This window comes from Eulemur rufifrons, chromosome 7 (genome assembly GCF_041146395.1).
Source record: "Eulemur rufifrons isolate Redbay chromosome 7, OSU_ERuf_1, whole genome shotgun sequence".
Taxonomy (NCBI): Eukaryota; Metazoa; Chordata; class Mammalia; order Primates; family Lemuridae; genus Eulemur; species Eulemur rufifrons.
In genome coordinates this window covers 153814844-153827653 of record NC_090989.1, presented here as the reverse complement: position 1 = coordinate 153827653, position 12810 = coordinate 153814844, and the positions used below count along the sequence as shown (strand labels likewise).

The 12810-nt window shown below is 38.2% G+C and overlaps 1 protein-coding gene across 3 annotated transcripts in view; it reads left to right on the top strand.

Annotated features, from left to right (window-relative positions):
* Nucleotides 1–12810, top strand: part of PRKAR2A (protein kinase cAMP-dependent type II regulatory subunit alpha) — a 93920-nt gene that overhangs the window by 26412 nt on the left and 54698 nt on the right. For all 3 annotated transcript variants that reach the window (XM_069473620.1, XM_069473619.1, XM_069473618.1), the window contains exon 2: nucleotides 10818–10853. In XM_069473620.1, coding sequence (XP_069329721.1) covers nucleotides 10818–10853 — 36 coding nt within the window. The remainder of the gene's footprint in view (nucleotides 1–10817; nucleotides 10854–12810) is intronic.

The following is a 12810-nucleotide window of genomic DNA, read 5'->3' as shown; positions in this document are numbered from 1 at the left end:
TTGAGGCCAGGAGTTTGAGACCAGCCTGAACAACATAGTGAGACCTTGCCTCTACAAAAAATTTAAAAAAGATTAGCCAGGCACAGTGGTGCTTGCCTGTAATCCTAGGTACTCAGGAGGTTGAGGCAGGAGGATCACTTGAGCCCAGGAATTCCAGGTTACAGTGGAGTATGATTGCACCACTGCACTCTAGCCTGGGTGACAGAGCTGAAACCCTGTCTCTTTAAAAAAAAAAAAAAAAAATTCCATTGCATGCATATACTGTAATTTGTTTATCTTTTCATCCATTTATGAACATTTGGATTGTTTCCACCTTTTTTGGCTATTGTGAATATTGCTGATATGAACATTTCTGAACAATTATGTGTCTGGGAACCTATTTTTGATTCCTCTGGGTATATACCTAGGAGTGGAATTGCTGGGTCATATTGGTAATTCTAATTCTATACTTTTCTTTTCTTTTTTTTTTTTTTTTGAGACAAAGTCTTACTCTGTAACCCTGGGGAGAGTGCAGTGACATCATCACAGCTCACCACAACCTCAAACTTCTGGGCTCAAGCAATCCTCCTGCTTTAGCCTTCTGAGTAGCTGGGACTACAGGCACATGCCACCACACCCAGCAAATTTTTTCTATTTTTGGCTGAGACAGGGTCTTGCTCTTACTCAGGCTGGTATTGATCCTGACCTCAAGCGATCCTCTTGTCTCAGCCTCCCAGAGTGCTAGGATTACAGGTGTGAGCCACCGTGCCCAGCCTGTGGTATACCTTTTGAGGAACAACCAAACGGTCTCCCACAGTAGCTGCACCATTTTACATTACCGTGAGCAATGTACAAGGGTTCCTATTTCTCTGCATCCTTGCCAACACTTGTTTTACCTTTTTTGGATTAGAGCCATCCTAGTGGATATGAAGTGGTATCTCATTGTGGTTCTGATTTGCATTTCCTAAATGATCAGTGGTATGGCACATCTTTTCATATGCTTTTTGGTCATTTGTTTATATTACAAATATCTTGCAGAAATTTCTATTCAAGTCTTTTGCCCATTTTTGTTTTAAGAATTGGGGTCAACAAATCCAAGGTGATGAAGATTTATTTCTGTGTTTTTTTCCAACAGTTTTAGCTTTTATATTTTGGTCATCAATTCATTTTGAGTTAATTTTTGTGTATGGAGTCAGGTAGGGTTTCAACTTCATTCTCTTACATTCTTTTATGCGTGTTTTACATGTAAATATTTAGTTGTCCTAGCACCATTTGTTGAAGAGACTGTTCTTTCCATTGAATAGTGTTGGTACTGTTGTTGAATATCAGTTGGCTATGGATGTTTATTTCTAGGCTTTCAATTCTATTCCATTGGTATATGTCTGTCCTGATGCCTGTACCACACTGTTTAGATTATTGTAGCTTTGTAGTAAGTTTTAAAATTAGGTAATTGGAGTCTCACTTTGTTTTTCTTTTTTAATATTGTTTCGGCTATTTGGAACCTTGGCAATTCCATATGAATTTGAGGATCAGTTTTTCCATTTCTAAGGAAAAGGCCATTCACATTTTGATAGGGATTGCACTGAGTCTGTAGATCGCTTTGAGGAATATTACCATCTTGATAGTATTAAATCTGGCCAGCATGATGGCTCAGGCCTGTAATCCTAGTACTCTGGGAGGCCAAGGATGGAAGATTAGCTTGAGGTCAGGAGTTTGAGACCAGCCTGAACAAAAGTGAGACTTCCATCTCTACTAAAGAATAGAAAAAAAATTACCTGGGCAACTAAAAATAGAAAAAATTAGCTGGGTATGGTGGCACGCACCTGTAGTCCCAGCTACTTGGGAGGCTGAGGCAGGAGGATCTCTTGAGCCCAGGATTTTGAGGTTGCTGTGTGCTAGGCTGAGGCCATGGCACTCTAACCTGGGCAACAGAGCAAGACTCTGTCTAAATTGAATGAATGAATGGCACTCTAACCCAGGCAAGAGAGCAAGACTCTGTCTAAATAAATGAATGAATAAATAAATTAATTAATTAAATCTTTTATTTAGGCCTTTAATTTCTTTCAGCAGTGTTTTGTAGTTTTCAGTGTACAAATCTCTCACCTGCTTGGTTAAATTTATTCCTAGGTATTTCATTCTTTTTGATGCTATTTAATGGAATTGTCTTCTTGATTTCCTTTGCAGATTGTTCGTTGCTGGTGTGTAGAAACATATTTGATTTTTTTTGTGTGTTGATCTTGTATCCTCAACTTTGCTGAATTCATTTATAAGCTCTAGAAGTTTGGGATTTGTTTTTGTTTTAAGAGACAGTCTCACTCTGTTGCCAAGGCTAGAGTACAGTCGTTTGATCATAGCTCATTAGGCTCAAATGATCCTCCTGCCTCAGTTTCCTGGGTAGCTGGGACTACAGGTACATGCCACCTTGCCTGGCTAATTTTTAACCAGGTTGGGTCTCATTAGGTTGCCCAGGCTAATCTCGAACTGCTGGCCTCAAGTGATCCTCCCAGCCAGGCCTCCCAAAGTGCTAGGACTACAGGTGTGAGCCACCACTCCAGGCCTTCATTTCCTTTTTATTTTTTATTTTTTTGATACAGGGTCTTGCTCTGTCACCAGGCTAGAGTGCAGTGGCACCATCATAGCTTACTTCAATAATTCCACGGGCATGAAGTGATATATAGCACTGTATTAGGTATTACAAATAACCTAGAGATGATTTAAAATATACAGGAGGATAGAGTATAGATTGTATGCAAATTCTATGCCATTTTACACTTGCTCTTAGCAAAAGGCTGAGAAGCAATATGTGCCATTTTATATAAGGGACTTGGGTATGATTTTGGTATCTGTAGGCATCCTGGGACAAACTCTCACCCCCCAAATACCAAGGGATGACTGTATATACACATATATGTATATACCCACACTGTGTGTGTGTATATAAATATCCCCACACTGTGTGTGTGTATATATATATCCCCATATGTGAGTTTTATTTAGAACATATTCCTGGAAGTGGAATTATTGCTGAGTTTAAGGCAGTTCACATTTAAAATTTTGACTGAGACTGTCAAATTGTCTTCCTAAATTTAAGATCACTCTGATGACTGTGTGGAGAATAGATTGGCAGTGGGAGGACAAGTTTGGAGGCTACTGCAAGTCATCCAAGCAAGAAATGATGTACTTCAGACTAGCATAACAATGGAGATGAAGAAAGGTAGACTGATTCAATAGATAAAGTGGGAGGGAGAACAGATGGGATTGTTAGTGAAGTATATGTGAATAGTGAAAGAGAGGAAGGAGTCGAGGATGACTCAGGTAGACCAGTGACTTTACGATTAGAGTTGCCAGGTGAGATGAAGCCTACTTGCCATGGCCAGACTAGATGACTTTGTAGATACTTTGTAACTCTGACATCTTATGATTTTAGAATCTATCACAGCATCCTTATTGACAGATTGAAGGAGATCTATGTTGACTACTTTGTCTTTTATAATTTTAGGAATATACTTTCATCTGATTGACATTTGTAGAGCAAACATTTAGACATTGAATCTGTCTCTGAACTGTATAGGTTTTATCTCATCTCTGGAATCTATTTGTTTTCCTCTTGTTCATAAGCCACACATCTAAACCTATCTTCCTCTACCACTGCAGTCAAAGTGATCTTTATAAAATTCAGTCTGCAATGACTCCTTTTGCTCTGGTTTGTTCATATTGTAACAAAAGTGCTATGTCCACTGCTGATCCACTCGTAGGGAACATTTCCAACTGGTTCTGCTCAATTCCACCTTGTTTGGGGTGTCCAAGTCTCCCACTCTCTTTCCACTGGTCTTACAGATGTCCAAGACTATGGGGAAGCAGGGAGCCTGCAGATAGAGAATCAATGGATTAAGAGGGTAAGTATTTTACACTGGAGGACTTTCATGCTATTCCTTGGTACTAGAATAAAGGGCCCTCTCCAATTATGACACCCTCTCCCATTAAGCCTTGGTCACCATTCTCCAGACTTCCTTTTCTGGTTTTGCAGTCACCTCCAAGACAGTCTTTTTCTTTTTTCTTTTTTTTTTCATTTTATTTTTTGGGAGACAGGGTCTTGTTCTTGCCAGGGCTAGAGTGCAGTGGCATGATCATAGCTCACTGCAACCTCAAACTTCTAGGCTCAAGCAATCCTCCTGCCTCAGCCTCCAGTGTAGCTGGGACCACAGATATGCACCATCATGCCTGGCTAAGTTTTTAAAAATTTTTTTTTGTAGAGGTGGGGTCTTACTGTTGGCTAGGCTGGTTTGGAACTCCTGGCCTCAAGCGATCCTCCCACCTTGGCCTCTCAAAGTGCTAGGATTATAGGCGTGAGCCACCTGACCTTGAGAATCTCTTTCAGGTACTTTGATTATTTGTTCTTGCCCGGCTTCCTCCGGTGAAGGAGACTGGAAATAGAGAGGAACAACCAGTTTAACTCTTCTGAATATTGCTGTGCCACAGGATGGCTTACAGATTGGCCTTTGCTCACCTCTCTACCCTGACCTCTGTGCTGTTTTCCCACATTGCTCAAACTCATGCCATAACATACTCCTTTCATTTCCTGAAATCACAAGCTTACTTACCTTCTAACCCAACCATACTTAGCCCCTATGTTCTCTAGACACTCATAAGTGCGCACAAAGCGCTCTGTACTTGCTGTGTTGTAATATATACCACACTATTATGATTTTGTTGTTCTTCATTTCTCTGCTAGATCATAAAAGGTCTTTGTGGGCAAGGGACCATATTGAACCATCTTTATTTTCTTGCAGGATAGCACAGTGCCTGTTATGGGAGTGCTCAGTAACTTTTTGTTGAATGAATGAATATGTATTAGGCACCAACCAATATTGAGCTGTTTTTTTTTAATTCAGGGATAAAGGAATTAATATAGAAGAACAATATAGGCCGGGCGCATTGGCTCACACCTGTAATCCTAGCACTCTGGGAGGCCGAGGCGGGAGGATTGCTTGAGGTCAGGAGTTCGAGACCAGCCTGAGCAAGAGCAAGACCCCATCTCTACTAAAAATAGAAAAAAAAAATTAGCCAGTCAACTAAAAATAGAAACAAACAATTAGCCAGGCCTGGTGGCTTGCACCGGTAATCCCAGCTACTCAGGAGGCTGAGGCAGGTAGGATCACTTCCCAGGAGTTTGAGGTTGCTGTGAGCTAGGCTGATGCCATGGCACTCACTCTAGCCCGGGCAACAAAGCAAGACTCTGTCTCAAAAAAAAAAAAAAAAAAGAACTATATAGAGGGAAGTTGTAATTTTAGAGAAAGCTACTTGAATGATAGTTGGAAGCCAGCTTTTAAGAGCTTTAAAAAAAAAAAAAAAAAAAGAATGTAGGTCAGCCCACGAACAGCTCATTTGAGAAGCCAGGTGTTTGAATGAAGTAGCTAGGTGAATTATATATAGTTAGAGGCCCTAACAGAGTCAGATAAGAGTCTTTCTATAGGTAGTGGGAAGATGGGTATACAATGCTAGACAGACAGGAGACAGGGATCAATGAGGTGAACCTTACTAGCATACATTCACATGCTACAGCAGAAACCACCATATCAAGGCAAAAGCACCATGGGAGCTTTTACTTTTAAGTTTTGATGACCATGTAGTTAGTTTAACTAGCACCAGATTCTACAGAAATAGAGAGTGAAGAAGGAATAGCAGCATTTTCTGACCAGTTGAGAAAACAGAATGAATTATTTGTGTATACAAAATCATGGTGGGTTTCTTTCTTTTTCTTTTTAAATCGTGAGCCAATAATGAGCCCTCTAGCCCATTGATTGAGTATCAGAACCCCAAATGTGTTGCCCAGTACTTTTCTTGGGCTTGTCCTGACTTGTTAAATAGTGCTCCCTGATACCTTGACTTTCCCTCACCTGTGTTTCCAGCTGCCCTGGACATTTACACTCCCCCCCCAAAACTTTCTTGCCTTTGGGGCTTTCTTCAGGCTATTTCATCTGCCCAGAGGTGCTTTCATCCCCTGGCCTATGGGGGTCACTGGCCCCCCTGCCAGCTATTGATAGCAGTCCTTCCTGGCAACCCTCTTTTTGTGATTAACCACTCTTATGGGCCTACCCTAATATCTGCTTCATAGTCCACTTTTGAGATTTACAATACGGTACTATGATATATTGGTTCCCCCAAACACAAGGCTTTCATTAATACCCTGTTTCCCATCATCTGCCTGTCTGTACACAGCCACTGCTGCTGACATCCTATGAGCATAGCTTTGAGTGTACCTGCTATTTGTGAGCCAATTCAGTGTGTCCTCTTGAGCTTTGCCCTGCCATAGTTGTGCTTAGATTATGTTTTCCAGGGTTTTATGCCATTTCTTGCTACATATATAGTGAGGATTTTATTGTCTTGTCCATCACATGTTTGAGTTGAAAATAGGAGAGATCTTTGGAAATGTTCAATTTGTCTAGCATGTTCTTAATGTTATTCACCATATATAATTCTTTGTCCGCTCAAAGAACTATGTTTTGATTTTCAGGGTGTGTCAGTATTTAAGGAGTTCATTTCATCAGGAATGATGACTTAGTTTTCATTGAGAACTCATTTGTTTTTTTTTTTTTTTTTTTTTTTTTTTTTTTTGAGACAGAGTCTCACTTTGTTGCCCAGGCTAGAGTGAGTGCCGTGGCGTCAGCCTAGCTCACAGCAACCTCAAACTCCTGGGCTCAAGCGATCCTCCTGCCTCAGCCTCCCGAGTAGCTGGGACTACAGGCATGCGCCACTATGCCTGGCTAATTTTTCTATATATATATTTTTAGTTGTCCATATAATTTCTTTTTTTTTTTTCTTTTTTTTTTTTTGAGACAGAGTCTCACTTTGTTGCCCAGGCTAGAGTGAGTGCCGTGGCGTCAGCCTAGCTCACAGCAACCTCAAACTCCTGGGCTCAAGCGATCCTCCTGCCTCAGCCTCCCGAGTAGCTGGGACTACAGGCATGCACCACTATGCCCGGCTAATTTTTCTATGCATACATTTTTAGTTGTCCATATAATTTTTTTCTATTTTTAGTAGAGACGGGGTCTCGCTCTTGCTCAGGCTGGTCTCGAACTCCTCACCTTGAGCGATCCACCCGCCTCGGCCTCCCAGAGTGCTAGGATTACAGGCGTGAGCCACCGCGCCCGGCCTAGAACTCATTTGTTAATGTTTATAAGGCATATGTTTTCAGGTCCGGTGATAACCTATTTTTTTTTTTTTTTTTTTTTTTGAGACAGAGTCTCACTCTGTTGCCCAGGCTAGAGTGAGTGCCGTGGCATCAGCCTAGCTCACAGCAACCTCAAACTCCTGAGCTCAAGCGATCCTCCTGTCTCAGCCTCCCGAGTAGCTGGGACTACAGGCATGCACCACCATGCCCGGCTAATTTTTTTTTTTATATATATTTTTAGCTGTCCATATCATTTCTTTCTATTTTTAGTAGAGATGGGGTCTCGCTCTTGCTCAGGCTGGTCTCGAACTCCTGAGCTCAAACGATCCGCCCACCTCGGCCTCCCAGAGTGCTAGGATTACAGGCGTGAGCCACAGTGCCCGGCCCGGTGATAACCTATTAAGTCTTCTGAATCCCTATCAGTATTTGTTTATAATAGAAAAAGGAGAGCATTTTAGGTATTATTTCTTGATGGAAGATTTTCTTGTACTTGTTATGCTAGCTGACTGTTTTGTCTGGTCCACACAAAGGCTGATGGGCTCTCTTGTGAGCTCTCTAAACAGTAGTGAAATTAGAATAAAATGGTCTCTTTGACTGCTGTAGACATTGATTGGCATCCTCTGTGTGCTTTGCCATTGTATCTTGCTCCAATTGCAGCTGTTTATTCTGGCCCTGTAAAAACTTACAAGATGTGTACTATTGATAATAATTAAAAATTAAATAATACAGGTTTATCAGGCAGCATATTTTTACCCATTTTGTTCACTTTTTCATCCATTTATTTATACATTCGTGCTAAATGCCTGACGTCTTTCATTTGTAAATATTTTCCACTGCATTGTCAACACTTTTTTTTTTTAAACTTTTCAACCTATTTCACAGTAACTGATAATGCTTTAGGGATTTAAGAAATAATTTTGTCTTTTTTGCACAATATATGGAAATAGTGATTTTAAGTTTATATTTTTAAATTTTAGCCCAGTATATTATGAAATAAAGTAAATTTCAACAAATTGTTAGCTGGGCTTGGGGGCTCACGCCCGTAATCCCAGCACTTCGGGAGGCCAAGCAAGATCACATGAGCCCAGGAGTTCAAAGCTGCAGTGAGCCATGATAACGCCACTCAGTCCAACCAGGGTGACAAGAATGAGACCCTGTCTCTAAAAAGAAAAGAAAAAAAATTGTTTAATTTACATTAAAGACTAGTGCCCACATTTAATTTGCCTTGAATTAGTTATATGAAAACATGATTTAGCAATGGAATAACATTGAAATTATATCGTGTTTAATTTGAAGACCTACATTTAGAATGATTTTTAAAATATTTTTTAGAAGAAAATTCACCCCTACTGAAAAATTGAAAGAACAATGAACTCCTAAATTGATCGATTATTAATGTTTTGCTTTACATATTTAAAGAAAAATTTTAATTGTGGTAAAATACACATCACATAAAATTTATCATCTTTACCGTATTTAAGTATTTAATTCATTGGTGTTAAGTACATTCACAATGTTCTGCAACCATTATCACTATCCATCTCCAGAATTCTTTCCATTTTGCAAAACTGAAATTCTGTACCTTTTAAGCAATAACTCTCCATTCCCCCTTTCCCACAGTCCCTGGCAACCACTATTCTACTTTCTGTCTCTATGAATTTGACTATTCTGGGTACTTCATATAAGTGGAATCATGCAATAATAGTCTTTATGATTAGCTTATTTCACTTAACATAATATCTTCAAGGTTCATCTGTGTTGTAGCATGTGTCAGAATTTCCTTCCTTTTTAAAGACTGAATGATATTCTATTGTATATATCTGTATTATACACATTTTGTTTATTCATATATATATATTAGTGTGTGTGTATAGAAAAACAATTTTATATGTTGATTTTTTTTTTTTTTTTTTTTGAGACATAGTCTTGCTCTGTTGCCCAGGCTAGAGTGCCATGGAGTCAGCCTAGGTTACAGCAACCTCAAACTCCTGGGCTCAAGCAATCCTCCTGCCTCAGCCTCCTGAGTAGCTGGGACTGTAAGCATGCGCCATGGTGCCTGGCTAATTTTTTTCTATTTTAGTAGAGACAGGGGTCTCGAACTCTTGACTCAAGCAATCCTCCCGCCTCGGCCTCCCAGAGTGCTAAGATTACAGGCATGAGCCACCCTGCTGGGCCCAGTTTTTTATTTCAATGACTACATTTTTTCCCTAAAAATTCTGCTTTTTCCATGTCTCCCTGGTTATTTTTAGTCATATCTCATTCTTTTCTTTATGCTTTTGATTCCTTTTTTTATGTTTTTGATTGTTTTAAATATACTGTCCTTATTTTATAATAGTTCTGTAATTTTGACATCTATCCATTTGTTTCAGGTAGTCCCTGATAGCACCCATTGTATGTTTTATAATTTTAGGTTGTGTAGTCATGTTCATTGCAGTTTTCATTATGGAAATTCCGTGAGGTCTGAGTGGAGAGCTTAAACTAGTATATCATCTATCTACCTGAGTGACAGGCACATGTGTTTCAAGTGATCAAAGGAGACTTTCTCCTATACTCTTCAAGCTAGAATGTAAGCTCCATGAAATCAGGAGTCTTTGTTTTGCTCAGTGATGTCTCACAAATTGTCAAAAACAGTGCATGCCATGTACTAAGCACCCCACATGTATTTGTTGAACTGAATTCATTGTCTTGCTTTGCTGATGGGTGGATTAATTTTGACTAATTCTTTGATTGAGGAAATAGTGAGAGACTATTGTAAGTGCTTTCTATCAGTAATAACTGTGGTTTTCTTTTGAATTATTACCTATTTGTTCTAGATGATTACAGTCTTGTGATAAATGAACATTTGCCTACTTCCTGGGCCTATTTTTGTTTCCAAGTCCTCACATTAGTTTTGTTTAGCTCTCTGAGCCATCTTCAGTTTGTTTGTCACTAATCCTCGTATTTCTCTTTTTTGGAGGGAGGGAAATCATGTATTTTTTAAGAAAAAATAAATTAGATTGAGCTTTGGAGGGTAAAAAAAACCTTATGCAGATGATGTAGTTTAGTAGTGAGAATTTAGACAACCATCAGACAGTGTGATAGGTAAAAAGTAAAAAAAAATTAACAAAGAGAAAAATTTATGTTTTTTCCCCAACATAAAAACATTGGTACATTTTTCTGATTAATGTATTGATTATGTGCAGGAGAAAACCCACCCAAATTAAGGGGGACAGTATACCTTAATGGTTAATTTATTTTTAACTTTAGTGTAATACTAACTAAATTATTTTAAAATGAAATGTAAATGCTATTATCTAGCAGGTCTGGGGATTATCTTTAAGAATATTAAAAAAGAGAATTTTACTGCTGTATATCATAACATTACCAATAAATTCAGCAGACTTCTTATTCATTTGGAATGATACAAAGTAGATGGAACATGAATGTGAGCAGAAATAAAATTGCCACCTTGAGTACACTGAAGTTATAAAGAGTTTATTTTAAGAGATATTTTCTATATTGTCTTAATATCACATTGAACAAGTATTTCTGGTTGAGTATGGAAGAAAATGAACTGATGTACTACTTGGTTTAGTTCTGTTGTCAAAGATCTTTGCAAAAAGGGAGAATAAAAATGGGGTCATGTGACATAACGATGACTAAATGTTGCTGCTTCTTTGTTTTGCAGTTCCAGTTCCTGGCAGATTTAATAGGCGACTATCAGGTACGTGTTCTCTTTCATAACATACTGCTGAAATGCTATTTTAAGATAGGAATATGTTAAATAAAAATAAACTGATCTTTTAAATATAAAGATAAGCTGACAACATCATAGAACATTATGCAAAAAGTAAAATTATCTCTGGTGTTTTCATTCTGTTTTCATTTTAAGTTCTGAGTATATACGCATATATTTTTATATTGCTATAGTTGATGTGGTTTGCATTTAATGTTATTAATACTTTTCCATGTTTATAATTATAGCTTCTAAAAATGATTTTTTTCCTATTCTTTTTATTTTATTTTATTTTTTCCACACATGACTAACTCAACATGACTAGAAATGATTTTTTATACTACTGTTCCTGGTATTCTGGATTATGCTCCCATTAACCTCTCACATACAACTCTTTGAGCCACTTGAATTATTTCCTGTTTTGGTTCTGGAAGTGGCAATATGTCAGAGACTGAACATTGCCTTGGCTTCTTCTGTGTCTTGTTTTCTAGCAACAGTCTACAGATTAGGCTGCAGGGAGAAAGGCACCTTGCAAAGGCCGCATTTCCACCACCATGTCAATGATATGGACTTTAGATGTAAAATAGTAACTCACATAGTTTTATTTGGCATTTCTTTGGTTAACAAAAATCAATGCTTTACAAATATGAGAAATCTATTCGTATTTTCCTGTATGAGACTAGTTTGGTAATATTTTGCCATTTTATCTGTTATGATCTAGATTATTTTTTAAATAAGTTTGAGTAAACTGTAAATTTTTTTTCTTTTTTCTTTTTTTTTTTTTTTTGAGACAGAGTCTCACCCTGGCTAGAGTACAGTGGCATCATCATAGCTCATTGCAACCTCAAACTCCTGGGCTCAAGCGATCCTCTTGCCTCAGCCTCCTGAGTAGCTGGCACTGTAGGCACACACCACCATGTCCAGCTAATTTTTAAATTTTTTTTTATTTTTGGTAGAGAGGAGGTCTCGGTATCTTGCCTAGGCTAATCTCTAACTCCTGGCTTCAAGTGATCCTCCTGCCTCAGCCTCCCAGAGTGCTGGGATTACAGGCTTGAACCACTGCGGCCAGCTGACTTTTAATATATGACTGGTACCTCAAACTCTGCCTGACACATCATAGGCATTCAGTAACAATTATATTTATTGAGTATATATATTCTCTTCTTCCTTTTTTAAATGATTATTCCTAAGCCAAGAAGGCCTCCCTTTTTTCATAGAGCTGGTAAATATATTTTCTGAAAGTTTTTCTTAAAATGTTTGACTTTTTGATAAGTCTAGAGTTTATTTGGTAGTACAGTTGGAATGTTAATGTGTTTCCAAATTGCTAGACAAGCGGTATGTTTCACATTCATATTCCCTTTTTTTGGCAAGGTTTCTTGATTTTAAATTGTCATATGACCTATTATCTCATAAGACTAGGAATCTCTTTTCTATCCCTCAATCCTTTTCTTTGAGAAAATTGGCTCATTTTTGTTTTCAGAAAGCCTCTGATAATGTTCAAACACCAAAATCTATTTAAAGGAAATTGAAGATTTTGTTCTCATGTTGAGAGAATCAATTTCCTGAGAGGAAATAGAGTAGGGATTAAGTTTATTTTGAGACCTATGAGTTTTTATCTTCCATTTCTGTTCATCCCTGCCCTGTACTTCTTTTTTCCCCCGAAAGGTTAGAAATATCCGTTAACATCTATAGGATAGATCTGGGAGAGGGAGGGTATCGTGACACTTCCTCCTGTGGTTACAGATGGTGTTAATTTATGAATTACTGTGTGGTGGTCCTCTGTTAGTGTTACTCAGTTCTTGAACCTTATGGAGGACTCGGACAAGTACATGGTGTTACCTTCTTAGATTTTATGGTTTTAAGATTTAAAACCTTTTCATATCATTGAAATGTTAAAATAAAAGATTTTTCAAAGAATCCAAAAGGATGATGCAGGAGAGAAAAT